This window comes from Pristiophorus japonicus, chromosome 16 (genome assembly GCF_044704955.1).
Source record: "Pristiophorus japonicus isolate sPriJap1 chromosome 16, sPriJap1.hap1, whole genome shotgun sequence".
Taxonomy (NCBI): Eukaryota; Metazoa; Chordata; class Chondrichthyes; family Pristiophoridae; genus Pristiophorus; species Pristiophorus japonicus.
In genome coordinates this window covers 10,578,239-10,591,168 of record NC_091992.1, presented here as the reverse complement: position 1 = coordinate 10,591,168, position 12,930 = coordinate 10,578,239, and the positions used below count along the sequence as shown (strand labels likewise).

General features: G+C 55.3%; 1 protein-coding gene across 1 annotated transcript in view; it reads right to left on the bottom strand.

The window, feature by feature from the left end:
* The window catches only part of LOC139226315 (aldehyde dehydrogenase, dimeric NADP-preferring-like), a 36,783-nt gene that overhangs the window by 4,413 nt on the left and 19,440 nt on the right, over window positions 1-12,930 (bottom strand). Inside the window, 3 exon segments of the mRNA XM_070856979.1 lie at window positions 6,079-6,178; window positions 8,788-8,954; window positions 11,349-11,490. Coding sequence (XP_070713080.1) covers window positions 6,079-6,178; window positions 8,788-8,954; window positions 11,349-11,490 — 409 coding nt within the window.

The window sequence follows — 12,930 nt, the reverse complement described above, 5'->3', positions numbered from 1 at the left end:
GGAAAGAGGTGTGGGGGGGGGGAAAGAGGTTGTGGGGGGGGGAAAGAGGTGTGGGGGGGGAAAGAGGTGTGGGGGGGGGAAAGAGGTGTGGGGGGGGGGAAAGAGGTGTGGGGGGGGGAAAGAGGTGTGGGGGGGGGAAAGAGGTGTGGGGGGGGGAAAGAGGTGTGGGGGGGGGGAAAGAGGTGTGGGGGGGGGGAAAGAGGTGTGGGGGGGGGAAAGAGGTGTGGGGGGGGGAAAGAGGTGTGGGGGGGGGAAAGAGGTGTGGGGGGGGGAAAGAGGTGTGGGGGGGGGAAAGAGGTGTGGGGGGGGGAAAGAGGTGTGGGGGGGGGAAAGAGGTGTGGGGGGGGGAAAGAGGTGTGGGGGGGGGAAAGAGGTGTGGGGGGGGGAAAGAGGTGTGGGGGGGGAAAGAGGTGTGGGGGGGGGAAAGAGGTGTGGGGGGGGGAAAGAGGTGTGGGGGGGGGAAAGAGGTGTGGGGGGGGGAAAGAGGTGTGGGGGGGGGAAAGAGGTGTGGGGGGGGGAAAGAGGTGTGGGGGGGGGAAAGAGGTGTGGGGGGGGGAAAGAGGTGTGGGGGGGGGAAAGAGGTGTGGGGGGGGGAAAGAGGTGTGGGGGGGGGAAAGAGGTGTGGGGGGGGGAAGAGGTTGGGGGGGGGAAAGAGGTGTGGGGGGGGAAAGAGGTGTGGGGGGGGAAAGAGGTGTGGGGGGGGGAAAGAGGTGTGGGGGGGGGAAAGAGGTGTGGGGGGGGGAAAGAGGTGTGGGGGGGGGAAAGAGGTGTGGGGGGGGGAAAGAGGTGTGGGGGGGGGAAAGAGGTGTGGGGGGGGAAAGAGGTGTGGGGGGGGAAAGAGGTGTGGGGGGGGGAAAGAGGTGTGGGGGGGGGAAAGAGGGTGGGGGGGGGAAAGAGGTGTGGGGGGGGAAAGAGGTGTGGGGGGGGGAAAGAGGTGTGGGGGGGGGAAAGAGGTGTGGGGGGGGGAAGAGGTGAGGGTGGGGGGGAAAGAGGTGTGGGGGGGGGAAAGAGGTGTGGGGGGGGGAAAGAGGTGTGGGGGGGGGAAAGAGGTGTGGGGGGGGGAAAGAGGTGTGGGGGGGGGAAAGAGGTGTGGGGGGGGGAAAGAGGTGTGGGGGGGGGAAGAGGTGTGGGGGGGGGAAAGAGGTGGGGGGGGGGAAAGAGGTGTGGGGGGGGGAAAGAGGTGTGGGGGGGGGAAAGAGGTGTGGGGGGGGAAAGAGGTGTGGGGGGGGAAAGAGGTGTGGGGGGGGGAAAGAGGTGTGGGGGGGGGAAAGAGGTGTGGGGGGGAAAAGAGGTGTGGGGGGGGGAAAGAGGTGTGGGGGGGGGAAAGAGGTGTGGGGGAAGAGGTGGGGGGGGGGAAAGAGGTGTGGGGGGGGGAAAGAGGTGTGGGGGGGGGAAAGAGGTGTGGGGGGGGGAAAGAGGTGTGGGGGGGGAAAGAGGTGTGGGGGGGGGAAAGAGGTGTGGGGGGGGGAAAGAGGTGTGGGGGGGGAAAGAGGTGTGGGGGGGGAAAGAGGTGTGGGGGGGGGGAAAGAGGTGTGGGGGGGGAAAGAGGTGTGGGGGGGGGAAAGAGGTGTGGGGGGGGGAAAGAGGTGTGGGGGGGGAAAGAGGTGTGGGGGGGGAAAGAGGTGTGGGGGGGGGAAAGAGGTGTGGGGGGGGGGGAAAGAGGTGTGGGGGGGGGAAAGAGGTGTGGGGGGGGGAAGAGGTGTGGGGGGGGAAGAGGTGTGGGGGGGGGAAGAGGTGTGGGGGGGGGAAAGAGGTGTGGGGGGGGGAAGAGGTGTGGGGGGGGGAAGAGGTGTGGGGGGGGGAAGAGGTGTGGGGGGGGGAAGAGGTGTGGGGGGGGGAAGAGGTGTGGGGGGGGGAAGAGGTGTGGGGGGGGGAAGAGGTGTGGTGGGGGGGGGAAGAGGTGTGGGGGGGGAAGAGGTGTGGGGGGGGGAAGAGGTGTGGGGGGGGAAGAGGTGTGGGGGGGGGGAAGAGGTGTGGGGGGGGGAAGAGGTGTGGGGGGGGGAAGAGGTGTGGGGGGGGGAAGAGGTGTGTGGGGGGGGAAGAGGTGTGGGGGGGGGAAGAGGTGTGGGGGGGGGGAAGAGGTGTGGGGGGGGGAAGAGGTGTGGGGGGGGGAGAGGTGGGGGGGGAAGAGGTGTGGGGGGGGAAGAGGTGTGGGGGGGGGAAGAGGTGTGGGGGGGGGAAGAGGTGTGGGGGGGAGGGGGGGGAAGAGGTGTGGGGGGGGGGAAGAGGTGTGGGGGGGGGGAAGAGGTGTGGGGGGGGGGAAGAGGTGTGGGGGGGGGGAAGAGGTGTGGGGGGGGGAAGAGGTGTGGGGGGGGGGGGGGGAAGAGGTGTGGGGGGGGAAGAGGTGTGGGGGGGGGAAGAGGTGTGGGGGGGGGGGGTAGAGGTGGGGGGGAAGAGGTGTGGGGGGGAAGAGGTGTGGGGGGGGAAGAGGTGTGGGGGGGAAGAGGTGTGGGGGGGGAAGAGGTGTGGGGGGGGAAGAGGTGTGGGGGGGGAAGAGGTGTGGGGGGGGAAGAGGTGTGGGGGGGGAAGAGGTGTGGGGGGGGAAGAGGTGTGGGGGGGGAAGAGGTGTGGGGGGGGAAGAGGTGTGGGGGGGGAAGAGGTGTGGGGGGGGGAAGAGGTGTGGGGGGGGGAAGAGGTGTGGGGGGGGAAGAGGTGTGGGGGGGGGGGGAGGGAGGAGGAGTGGTGGGGTGGGGAGGGAATAGTGGTTTAGGAGAACCCACTCTTGTTTTTCCATCTAATTGGAGAGTGGGGGCCACCTGTCTCCTTGAATGGGGATAATGGAATGTGCTACCAGGATCAAGGAGAAGATAACTTTTTTTTTTAAACATAGGAACAGGAGGAGGCCATTCAGCACCTCGAGCGTATTCCACCATTCATTCAATTAGATCATGGCTGATCTGTATCTTAGCTCCATCTACCCTCCTAGGTTCCGTAACCCTTAATACCCTTTGTCCAACAAAAATCTATTGATCTCAGTTCTGAAATTTTCTATTGACCCCCAGCCTCGACAACTTTTTGAGGGAGAGAGTTCCAGATTCCTACTGCCCTCTGTGTGAAGAAGCGATTCCTGACATCACCCCTGAACGGCCTGGCTCTAATTTTAAGATCATGTCCCCTTGTTCTGGACTCCCCCCACCAGAGGAAATACTTTCTCTATCTACCCAATCAAATCCCTTAATCGTCTTAAACACCTCAATTAGTTTACCCCCTGCATCTTCCATACTCCAGGGATGTGGCAAGATCTGATTGCTACAATTTCTCATTGTTCTATAACATTACAGGGGATTAAAAGCTGCTCCTGTACTCTGGATATTTTCAGCTGTTTAACTTTCCCTCCCTGTTGTGAATGCTCAGTCGTTGAGTATATTCAAGACAGAGATCGCTAGGTTTTTGGCTATTAAGGGAATCAAGGGATATGAGGATCGGGCAGGAAAGTGGAGTTGAGTTCGAAGATCAGCCATGATCTTATTGAATGGCGGAGCAGGCTCAAGGGGCCGAATGGCCGACTCCTGCTCCTATTTCTTATGTTCTAATGTCAGAGTTGAGACGGTGCGATGGCAGTGACCGTGGCTGGACCCTTGCTCCTGTTAGTCCATTCCCCCATTAGGGGATGTGCTGGATGCAGCAGACGACGCCATTTCCTGGATGTAGCCTCGGAGTGTGCACAGAGCCAGTCGTAAAATAAATGCAGGGAAGGGGGGTCATTCAGCCCATTCTGGCTTGCCCAAATAGGAAAAAAAAACCCTCTCTCTCTCTCTCTAAGACAGTCAAGGATAACTTGCTTCCACAATAAAAATGAGTTCTCATGTGGCTGAGGAGTCCAATGTAGGACCTGCATGTGGGGCAGACGGTGGTTGAAGGGACGGGTGGGTGGGGTGCTTGGGTTGCCGTGTGCTCCTTCCGCTTGCTCTCGGCCTCGAGACTCGAGGTGTTCGGTGCCTTCCCGGATGCTTTTCCTCCACGTTGAGCGCTCCTGGGCCAGGGATTCCCAGGTGTCGGTGGGGATGTTGCACTTTTTCCAGGGACAGAGAGTCATTCAGTGCTCGCTGGAAGGAGCACTTCGAAGATCTCCTCAACCGAGACTGTGTCTTCCACGCGAGAGTCCGTGACTCCATCCCAGCACAACCCCAGCACGGCACGAGGGAGAAAAGGCCATCCGACAACTGAAAAACGACAAGACCTCGGGAGCAGATGGAATCCCCGCCGAAACACTAAAACACAGCGGAGAAGCACTATTGCCCCGCGAATACACAATCACATCTCTCTCGTCTGGACGGAGGAGAGCATGCCAGGGGAATCGCAGAGACGTGGTAATCGTGACCATCTTCAAGAAAGGCGACAAGTCTGATTGCGGTAATTACAGAGGAGTTTCCCTGCTGTCTGCCACAGGGAAAGTCATTGCAAGAATCCTCCTCAATCGTCTTCTCCCTGTGGCTGAGGAGCTCCTCCCAGAGTCCCAATGCGGAAAATAAACCTAGAGAGCTGCCATCACCAGATGTAACCAACCGGTTATTGCCAGACCCCCGGGCTGTTTCCCCATCACCTTACTGTCTTTGTGTGAAGACTTCACTTGTCCGCTAGGTCAGAAGATCGTGGGTTCGAACCCCAAACCAGCACTTGAGCACATAATCCAGGCTGGCACCCCAGTGCAGAACTGATGGAGTGCTGCACTGTCAGAGGTGCCATACTCGAGATGGTAAACGTTAAAAATCCAGTTTCCTGATCAACAATCCTTCCCCAGCCAACACCACCAAAAACAGACCGACTACTCATTCATCTCATTGATATTTGTGGCATCTTTGCATAAAATGGCCAGTGTATTTTCCTATACAACTCTGCACACTTCTGTATAAGCAACTTGTATTTATAGCGTGCCTTTAAAGTAGTAAAACATCGCAAGGCGCTTCACAGGATTATCATAAAACAACATTTGACACCGAGGAGAAATTAGGGCAGGGCTTGGTCAAAGAGGTAGGTTTTAAGGAGCGTCTTAGAGAAGAGAGGGATGCGGAGGGGTTTAGGGAGGGAGTTCCAGAGCTTGGGGCCCAGGCAGCAGAAGGCACGGCCACCAATGGCGGAGCGATAATAATCAGGGATGCTCGATGCCAGAATTGGAGGAGGGCGAGGGTTGTGAGGCTGGAGGGGATTACAGAGATAGGGAGGGGCGAGGCCATGGAAGGATTTGAAAACGGGGATGAGAATCAAGGTTTTGATTAACCGGGAGCCAATGTAGGTCAGCGCGCACAGGGGGCTGATGGATGAACAGGACTTGGTGCGAGTTAGGACGCAGGGCAGGCGAGGTTTGCGTGACCTCAGGTTTACGTAGGGTAGAATGTGGGAGGCCGGCCAGGAGTGCGTTGGAACAGTCAAGTCTAGAGGTAACAAAAGCACCGTGACACGTTTTGATGGCGTAACAAAGCTCTCTATGACCGGAAGATTTGTTTTTCGTATTCCTATCACAAGGGGCAGAGGGAAATGAGGGGGTGGGGCAAAAATTAATCTCTAGTTCGGAAACCAGACTTTTTTTTTTGGTTTCTGGTCTAGATTCTAGAAACTTCCAGATTCTCCGGTCCAAAACTGTGTGTCAGAGCTGTTCACTGGAAATAGTTAATTGCCCATTGTTGACCGCTGTTTAGTCACGTGTACTTAACCACACTTAACCACACCAGGCCGCCAATACAGACGCAGTGTCAGAATCCGGAACCCTTGGGACAGAGGCTTTCTGACGTCACGAACCTGGAAACGCCCAAGTCTATGTTCGGGTATTTCCAGATTTCAAAACGTCAGAAAGAAGTTGGGGCGGGGGGGGGGGGGGGAAAGAGACTGGGGTCTTCCTTGACCCTTTAATCTAAGGGTCTTTATCTTTTCTTCCCATCATTCCTTGTTCAGTCCAACCCACAATGCCGGATGGACAAGAACCTAAATAAATGTAAAAGCCAAATACTGCGGATGCTGGAAATCTGAAATAAGATCAGAAAATGCTGGAAATGCTCAGCGGGTCAGGCAGCGTCTGTGGAGAGAGAGAGAAACAGAGTTAAGGTTTCCGGTCAACAGAACCGAAATAAATGTACGACTCACCGACCCCCCCGAACGGCAGTGTGCTGACGCTGTAATGGATCATGCAGTCGTTGGCGGTTACACCGCCGCTGGAAGTCTCCGCGATCATTTTCTTTATCAACTGCAGAGAGAGAGAGAGAGAGAAAAATAAACCTCGAGTTAGAACGTGCGGTGATCTGGCTACACTGACCCCGGGGCTGTAGATCGCCAGCTGTATGGGTTCCCCCTGACAAGATTTCTAAACGTTAACTCTCATCACAGAAAGACGGGGAGAAAACATCAACTTGCATTTATATAGCGCCTTTTAACGTAGTAAAAAAGGTCCCCGAGGCACTTCACAGCAGCGTTAAAATTTGACACCGAGCCAAAGGAGGAGATATCTGGACAGGCGACCAAAAGTTTGGTCAAAGAGGTAGGCTTTAAAACAGCATCTTAAAAAGGAGAAAGTGAGGTGGTGAGGCGAAGAAGTTCTGGGAGGGAAGTCCATAACCTTCGGGTCGAAACGGCTGAAGGCACGGCCGCCAATGGCCGATGTGCTGTCACACACCTTCACGCGGTCACTGGTACGGTGCAACGGACCGGACCAAGACCCGAGAGGTGCGGGGGTCTCCCTGGGTTTTCAGCCAGGGTTTGGCTTTACTGCACACACCACCAGGACAGGGGCCTGCCCTCCCGAAAAGGACCAACTTTAAATGAAGGCTGCGTGGCAGCGCCACCTGTTGGGGGCTCGGGGGGGGAACGGTTTCCCGGACAGCGAGTTCCCTATCTCGGCCGTGCCGTTTGCAGGGAGTCTGTGAGCTGGAGGTCAGACGTAAGCCAGAGGTCAGATGTAAGCCAGAGGTCAGGCTCTTCCTTAATAGGCAGGTGGGCAAGAAGAGGGAGGAACATCCTCGGCCACGAATGGACCTTCCAACAGAACAGCTTTCTGCAAATCACCTGGGAGGACAGACGCAGCAACGTCAGCGTCCTCGATCAGGTCAACATCCCCAGCATTGAAGCACCGGCCACACTCGACCAACTCCGTTGGGCAGGCCATAGAGTTCGCATGCCCGACACAACACCCCCAAAGCAAGTGCTCTACTCGGAACTCCTACACGGCAGGCGAGCCCCAGGTGGGCAGAGGAAACGTTACAAGGACAACCTCAAAGCCTTCCCTGATAAAATGCAACATCCCCACCAGCACCTGGGAGTCCCTGGCCCAAGACGGCCCTAAGCGGAGGGCGCTGAGCACCTCGAGTCTCGTCGCCGAGAGCACGCAGAAAACAATCGCAGGCAGCGGAAGGAGCGTGCGGCAAACCAGACTCCCCACCCACCCTTTCCTTCAATGACTGTCTGTCCCACCTGTGACAGAGACTGTAATTCCCGTATTGGACTGTTCAGTCACCTGAGAACTCACTTTTAGAGTGGAAGCAAGCCTTCCTCGATTCCGAGGGACTGCCTGTGATGATGATGATTTGGGGGAAGACATGAGGGCAGGGTCAGTAGCCCAGGCTCTGCATTTAAGGTGTGTAAAGACAATTTACTGGGCTGAATTTTTGGTCGGAGGCTTATTCGGGCGGTAACGGCGGCGGGGCGGTAAGGTTTGCGGTGGGAAATGGTTTGCGGCCGGGCTCCGAGTGTGGGGCGGAGCACGAAGGGAAGTGTTCCACCCCTCTCCAGGCGCTAGGCCGGCTGAGCAACTGAAAATCCGTTGCTAAAGAGCTGGCCTTGGACCGCCCCGAGAGAGAGAGCGAGAGAGCGAGAGAGAGAGAGAGAGAGAGTCCCTGGGAAGAACAATATCGCCAAATAATAATACACAAAAAACATTCCCAATACCTTGCTCACCCCACATCAAGATAAATCGCAAAAATAAAACGTGAAAAACACAACCTCGTAGTCATTCCCTCCGTCACTGCTGTGGGAACAGCTCGGAACCGCCCCGCATTCCCAGGTGGTCCCACTAGGGGGCGCTACGGGTCTCGCTGCAAACAAATTTCAAAACGGTGTCGCAACCGGGGGGGTTGATGTACACCGGCTCGCGTCTTCCGGGGGGGGAAAAAGAGACTGCTCCGCGCCCCCGCAAAACCGGCAACAAATGTCCCGGCAACAAATGTCCCGGCAAGCTGGCCGCCCGCCCGGAAATCATTTCCAAAAGCCATTACCGCCCCTCCGGGCTGCGAACAGAGGTGGCAACAGATCGAAAATCTAGTCCATTAATGACTCTGGGGAGTTTGCAGGGATAAAACCCGACCTCGAAATGGGCTTTTGCTCCCCTGCTCCGCTCCCCTCCTTTCCTGAAGTCATTCAGTCCTTGCTGGGATACAGTTCCCCAGGCGCCAGACGGCCAGTACCTCGGCCAGTCATTGGGACTCCGACAGGGCGTCACTGGGCTATTCAGGCATGGCTCACTCAGCGGGGATCAGGGGCAGGAACCCTGGCTAATTTGCTGCTCCGTAACCCAGGGCTGCTGAGGCCCCGCCAGGCCGGAGGTCAGCTACCTCAGGGGGTCGATCCTGGGGCCTTTCCCTGCTCCGTCTGGGTCGGCCAATCACGGGATCAAAATGGCTTCCAAATGTTTTCGGTCTTCCCTGCTCCTGCACGCGCCACGACAACAGTCACAGCGAGGAAAACGCTGAAGTGCACATTGTATTTTTAAAGTTAAGACGGAGCGGCGAGAGCGTTAAAGGTCGAGAAGACCAAGGCCCGGAACACGAGTCCAAAGCAGCCAGCCACGGAGGCCGCAATCCTCACCTTTTTGTTGTGGGAGAAGACGTAGAGAGCCAGAGGCTTGTCCCTCTTGTTGATGAAGCCAATGGCCTCGTCTGCGTTGCCGGCCGTGACTATCGGCAGCAACGGGCCAAAGATCTCCTCCTGCATAATCCTGGAGTCGGGATCCACGTCAGTGACAATGGTGGGAGCTGAGCAAATATGAACCAGAGGCTGTGTTTAGTTAATAGACAGGACCACAGATCACAAAGATCTAAATCGGTGACACATGTGGACTGAAATCCCTCTCAGGGCCCCCACTTGTCCCCAGGCCTGGGCCAAGTCCACCCGGAACCAACCAGCCGGTTACACCGGCGAGTGGCTCAGAAATCTCCCCGGCTTCTCTTCAGAGGGGGCTTCTCCCCACTCAGTGCCTCTCCACGGCAGCTTACTCAGGACTGGGAAGGCAACGGATTGGGCCGTGGGGACAGGGTGTGGGAAAACCCACAGTCCCTCCATTCGAATTCTTGACCATGGCACGTTGACCAGGCCGAGGACGGGTAATGACCCGTGGGGTGGGGAAGGATAATGTTCAGCTACCATTTTGACCAAGTGCATGATACTGTATAATGTCCAGCGTTTACTCTTCCGAATCCTCCCCCGCTCCCTCTGTTCCTGATCCACAGCCTAGCCGACTCTCAGCCTGTGCTCCAGTCTGCTCCCGACCACCCCCCGACACCGCCCCCCACACCACCCAACCTCCCACCCGACCCCCCACACCACACCTAACCCCCCCCCACCCACACACCCCCCCCCACCCCCCCACCCCACACACGCCCCTTCCACCCCCACACCCACCACCCCACCACCAACCCACCCCCCACACCCACACCCCCAAGAAAAAGACAAAGTTAATTCAGCCAGACTTTAGTTCCAAACTTGCTGCATCTGAAATAAGTGCACAAAATCAGGTGAAATCAACTCCCAATGTGGCTCAGTCACTTCAGCTTTGCTGCAGCTCAGGGGGGCTGGAGAAGGGAGAACGGGAGACCCACGGAGATGGACACTCTTCAGAGAGGCGGAAGGGACGTGGGCCCTGTGGACACAGTCAGCTGTGGCTCAGTGGGCAGCACGCCCGCCTGAGTCAGAAGGTCGTGGGTTCGAGTCCCAATCCAGGGACTGGAGCACAAAAATCTAGGCCATCACTCCCAGTGCAGCGCTAAGGGAGCGCTGCACTGTCGGAGGTGCCGTCTTTCGGATGAGACGTTAAACTGAGGCCCCGTCTGCTCTCTCAGGTGGACGTAAAAGATCCCACGGCACTATTTCAAAGAAGAGCAGGGGAGTTATCCCCAGTGTCCCGGGCCAATATTTATCCCTCAATCAACATCACTAATACAGATGATCTGGTCATTATCACGTTGCTGTTTCTGGGAGCTTGCTATGCACAAATTGGCTGCTGCATTTCCCACATTACAACAGTAACTACACTTCAAAAGTACTTCAGTGGCTGTAAAGCACTTTGAGACGTCCGGTGGTCGTGAAAGGCGCTATATAAATGCAAGTCTTTCTTTCTTTGGGAGGTAGGGGAGGGGGGAGGAGGAGAGAGACTCTCAACTGGGGGCCCAGAGAGAAAGTTACGAGGAGTAGAACAGGATCATCCTTGGTTGTAAGAGACTATTGACCCAGACTGCCTCGTCCGGATATTCGTGTGTTCTTAAAATATTTTTTCTGTAAACAAATATGATACATCACCCCATTAGCCCAGTGCCCCGTGTGGGGTTACGGTGTCTACTCGGTGACTGGATGGGCCAGTGTAAAAGTCCGTGTGCAGCTGGGTTCAAAAGAACTAAGAGCAGGAGTAGACCCTCGAGCCTGCTCCATCATTCAATAAGATCATGGCTGATCATCGACCTCAATACCATTTTCCCGCCCGATCTCCATATCCCTCGAGTCCCCGAGACTCCAAAAATCTATCGATCTCAGCTTTGAATATATTCAGAGTCTCAGCATCCACAGCCCTCTGGGACAGAGATCTCCAAAGATTCACAACCCTCTCGGAGTGAAGAAATTCCTCTTCATCTCAGTCCTAATTGGCCGACCCCTAGTTCAGGACACTCCAGCCAGGGGGAAAAACAGCTTCTCAGCATCTACCCTGTCAATCCCCTGCGATGTGTGCGCGCACTAGGTCCGTGCAGCAGAGCAGGTCTCCAGTCGTCCTGGTTAACCCTTGCCACTGGATAAAGACCTAGCTCTGTCGAGCCCGTGTGGTGGCTGGTGTGCAACGGTCACCACACGTTAAAAAAAATCCACGCACAGGCATCTTCCACCCCCTCAACTGGAGTTCAGGACTGGAACATCGGGTCCTTCATTGAAACACCTGTGAACTCATGTGGAAGCAAGTCATCCTCGTTCGAGGGACCGCCTATGATGATGTCAATCCTCCTCAGAATCTTGTATGTATCAGTGAGATTGCCTTTCATTCTTCTAAACTCCAGAGAGTATAGGCCCAATCTACTCAATCTCTTCTCATAGGACAACGCGCTCATCCCAGGGAGCAATCTGGTGAACCTCCGTCCCACTGGCCCTCCCCGAGCCGCTACACGTACCTATGTAGAGTTCCGCTTCATCACACTGACCGCCATACGCCACATTCACTCCCTCCAGCAGGGACATGACTCTCTTAAAATGCCGCTGGTTGACAATGCGTCCATAGTCCGGGGATTTCTGGGGATCAGCTCCATAAAATTCCTGGAACGGACAGAGGTAAGATTAGTCAGATAACGAAACATAGAAAATAGATGCAGGAGTAGGCCATTCGGCCCTTCGAGCCTGCACCACCATTCAATATGATCATGGCTGATCATGAAACTTCAGTACCCCATTCCTGCTTTCTCTCCATACCCCTTGATGCCTTTAGCAGTAAGGGCCACATTTAACTCCCTTTTGAATATATCTAACGAAGTGGCCTCAACAACCTTCTGTGGTAGAGAATTCCACAGGTTCACCACTCTGAGTGAAGAAGTTTCTCCTCGTCCCGGTCTTAAATGTCTTACCCCTTATCCTTTGACTGTGACCCCTGGTTCTGGACTTCCCCAACATCAGGAACATTCTTCCTGCATCTAACATGTCCAATCCTGTCAGAATTTTATATGTTTCTATGAGATCCCCTCTCATTCTTCTAAATTCCAGTGAATATAAGCCTAGTCGATCCAGTCTTTCTTCATATGTCAGTCCTGCCATCCCAGGAATCAGTCTAGTGAACCTTCGCTGCACTTGCTCAACAGCAAGAATGTCTTAGTTAAAATAATATGAAGGGGAAACCCATGCAAGGAGACAGAGGGAAATAAAATGGAGGCAAAAGCAAAAGATAAAAAGGAGAATAGTAAAAGTGGAAGGCAGAGAAACCCAAGGAAAAAAACAAAAAGGGCCACATTACAGCAAAATTCTAAAAGGGGCAAAGTGTGTTAAAAAGACAAGCCTGAAGGCTCTGTGCCTCAATGCGAGGAGTATTCAGAATAAGGTGGATGAATTAACTGCGCAGATAGCAGTTAACGTGTATGATGTAATTGGCATCACGGAGACATGGCTCCAGGGTGACCAAGGCTGGGAGTTCAACATCCAGGGGTATTCAACATTTAGGAAGGATAGGCAGAAAGGAAAAGGAGGCGGGGTGGCGTTGCTGGTTAAAGAGGAAATTAATGCAATAGTAAGGAGGGACATTAGCTTGGATGATGTGGAATCGGTATGGGTGGAGCTGCAGAATACCAAAGGGCAGAAAACGCTGGTGGGAGTTGTGTACAGACCACCAAACAGTAGTAGTGAGGTTGGGGACAGCATCAAACAAGAAATAAGGGATGTGTGCAATAAAGGTACAGCAGTATCATGGGCGACTTTAACCTACATATTGATTGGGCGAACCAAACTGGTAGTAATGCGGTGAAGGAGAATTTCCTGGAGTGTATTAGGGATGGTTTTCCAGACCAATATGTCGAGGAACCAACTAGAGAGCTGGCCATCCTAGACTGGGTGATGTGTAATGAGAAGGGACTAATTGGCAATGTTGTTGTGCGAGGCCCCTTGGGGAAGAGTGACCATAATATGGCAGAATTCTTCATTAAGATGGAGAGTGACGCAATTAATTCAGAGACTAGATTCCTGAACTTAAGGAAAGGTAACTTCGATGGTATG